Source organism: Temnothorax curvispinosus, unplaced genomic scaffold (assembly GCF_003070985.1).
Source record: "Temnothorax curvispinosus isolate PA1 unplaced genomic scaffold, ASM307098v1 QBEX01013609.1, whole genome shotgun sequence".
Classification (NCBI taxonomy): domain Eukaryota; kingdom Metazoa; phylum Arthropoda; class Insecta; order Hymenoptera; family Formicidae; genus Temnothorax; species Temnothorax curvispinosus.
Window position 1 is genome coordinate 1 of NW_020223389.1, and position 2,538 is coordinate 2,538.

At 32.7% G+C, this 2,538-nt stretch overlaps 1 protein-coding gene across 1 annotated transcript; it reads left to right on the forward strand.

Annotated features, from left to right (window-relative positions):
* On the forward strand, positions 1 to 1,717 carry LOC112463742 (protein ANTAGONIST OF LIKE HETEROCHROMATIN PROTEIN 1-like). The gene is made up of 3 exons (XM_025030273.1): positions 1 to 70; positions 317 to 637; positions 728 to 1,717. Exons 2-3 carry the CDS (start codon positions 492 to 494, stop codon positions 1,278 to 1,280), a joined length of 699 nt encoding a protein of 232 aa, XP_024886041.1. The 5' UTR covers positions 1 to 70; positions 317 to 491; the 3' UTR covers positions 1,281 to 1,717.
* The last annotated feature ends 821 nt before the right edge of the window (positions 1,718 to 2,538 follow it).

The window sequence follows — 2,538 nt, forward strand, 5'->3', positions numbered from 1 at the left end:
CGTCGTCGAGTCCGAGGCGATCACCAGAAATTGTAATTTATTGCAAATTAAACGCATTTTATAATTTTCGGTAAGTTTCATATACAGTTTAGGTGTAAAAATTCATTATTAAAACATTTTCTTGATTTGGTTAATTTTCTCGAATAATACTTTATTATTTGTATGTATCATTGAATATTTTTCACTTATTTTGATATTTGATGTTTGCGCTGTTTGGCCATTCTTTAACGTTTTTGCAATTAATTCATACAATTCTGAATGTGATTTTTAATTCGAGAAGACTGCATTAGATTGAATTACATTTGTCTTTTCACAGAAATGGATGATTTCGATTTGTTGTTAATTGCTCTGGTCAACATGGGAGCACTTTTGGTGCAACGTCGTAGAAACCGTGAACGTCATCGTCGCCGCCGCGCCGTCGGCGTGTCTGGGTACGACCAATTAACACAAGGAGAAGATAGCAAGGAGCGTTTTACAATCTTTTTCAGGAGATGAAAACAGATGAGCAAATGTTCCACAAGTATACACGTATGACACTGCCAACATTCCAGCACTTGATGGACATTGTTAATCCAAGTTTAATGAAACGAAGTCCACGGGCACTTGAACCAGAGCAAAGAGTTGCTTTTACATTGCGGTATATGTTCGGATTACTCGTAGTCTAACAATACATATGTGTAAAAACAGTTTGGCAATTAATATTATAATATTGATAATGATGTTACAGATTTCTGATTGGAGACAAAGTTCCAGCAGTTGCTTTTGCCTATCGTGTTGGTTTATCAACAGTACATAAAATAATTAAAGAGACGTGTGACGTATTTGAAAGACTTCTTGGTCCTATCTATCAACGAACTCCTTCAAGAGAAGAATATTTACAAATTGCTGAGGGTTTTTGGACATTATGGAATTTTCCACATTGCTTGGGGGCAATTGATGGAAAACATGTCGATGCTCAATGCCCCCCTAATTCTGGTACGCTGTACTTTAATTATCACATACGATACAGCATCGTACTTTTGGCTGTGTGTGATCACAATTGTCAATTCACTTTGGTGGATATTGGGTTAATGGGGAAGAACAGTGATGCGGGAATTTATGGGAACAACTACTTGAATGTGACGAATGAGATGCTGGATATTCCAGAAGGAACCAGTTGCTTAAGCGGAACCGATATACAAGTGCCTTATTTTTTTATTGGGGATGAAGCATTCCCCATTGGAAAGCATTTGACGCGGCCATATGCTGGACGGTATTTGGGGGAACGCAAAAACATTTAATTATAGACTTTCGCGAGCCCGGCGTATAATAGAAAATACATTTGGGATTTTGGCAAAAAAGTGGGGTATATATAACAGACCGATCGCTGCGATTCCTGAAAATATCAATAAATATATTTTGGCAACTGTATGTTTGCACATCTTCTTAAGAAACAAAGAAGGTAATATTTTACAATTTAAAAACAATGATGAAATGATTGAAAATAACGAAAATGGTGCATTTGCGACGCACATTAAAGACTCTCTTTGCAATTATTTTATGACTCCAAATGGAATGGTCAATTAGCAGCATGATTATGTAACAAGAGGACAAAATCAAGACTTTATCTACACGTAAACATTTGATCGATTGATTACACACGTGTCATATTGTGAAATGTAATGCTAATATGTATTTATTATGTGAATATAAAATAAATAGTACAAAATTTCTTTAATATTATTATTATTAATATTATTATATGCCCCAGTACACATATATGTTATTACTAAAATTAATATCGCACAATCTTAAGACATGAGTATTATATGTATCTACGAATAAATGCAAATGTTTTATTTTATCACAAAAATCATCTCGCTCACAGGTTTTCCTTTCTCCACAAAATTTTCATGATTTCTTGTTTCTTGACTTGTTGTTTTAATTCCGCCATAACCAGATTGCAAAATGAAGTGTCTAGATCATTCTGCAGTTGTGCACCATCTTTTTTAAAATTCAAATGCTCTGCAACTGCTTGATTCAAATTAATAAAAGACGCTTCAAACTTATCGTTTTCGAAAGATCACCAGGCAATAAAACTTGACACGTTATTGAAGTTGACAAAACGAACGACGAAAATGCGTTAATTTAAGTCGCTAAATTAAAATTGTATTTATACGAATAAAAATTTATATATATATATATATTATTATTATTATTATTGATACAATATGTTCGCGCAAATATGAAATTTTGTATTAATTATTAAAAACTTGATTGTCATTAATTGATAGATTAAAACTTAATTATATAATTTGACAGTTGCGCTGATACCTAAGAATTTAAATTCGTGGAAATTATTGTAAAAATCACGAATATGCATATACAAAGTAACTGACAGGTGAAAGAGTAATTCGACTGACAATAACAATGTTTATTTATATTAATTAATAATAAAACATATTATCAAAACTTATTATTGTCGATAAAAATTAAAAACTGGACAGATAACGAAGTTCGACAGATGCACTGTCTTCGGATACTTCGGCACTGATATCA

Excerpts from the sequence above, each read along its gene's own strand:
- LOC112463742 (XM_025030273.1), top strand. The coding sequence starts at position 492 with ATGAAAACAGATGAGCAAATGTTCCACAAGTATACACGTATGACACTG. Across the intron at positions 638-727 it reads AGAGTTGCTTTTACATTGCG|ATTTCTGATTGGAGACAAAG; the intron begins GTATATGTTCGG and ends ATGATGTTACAG.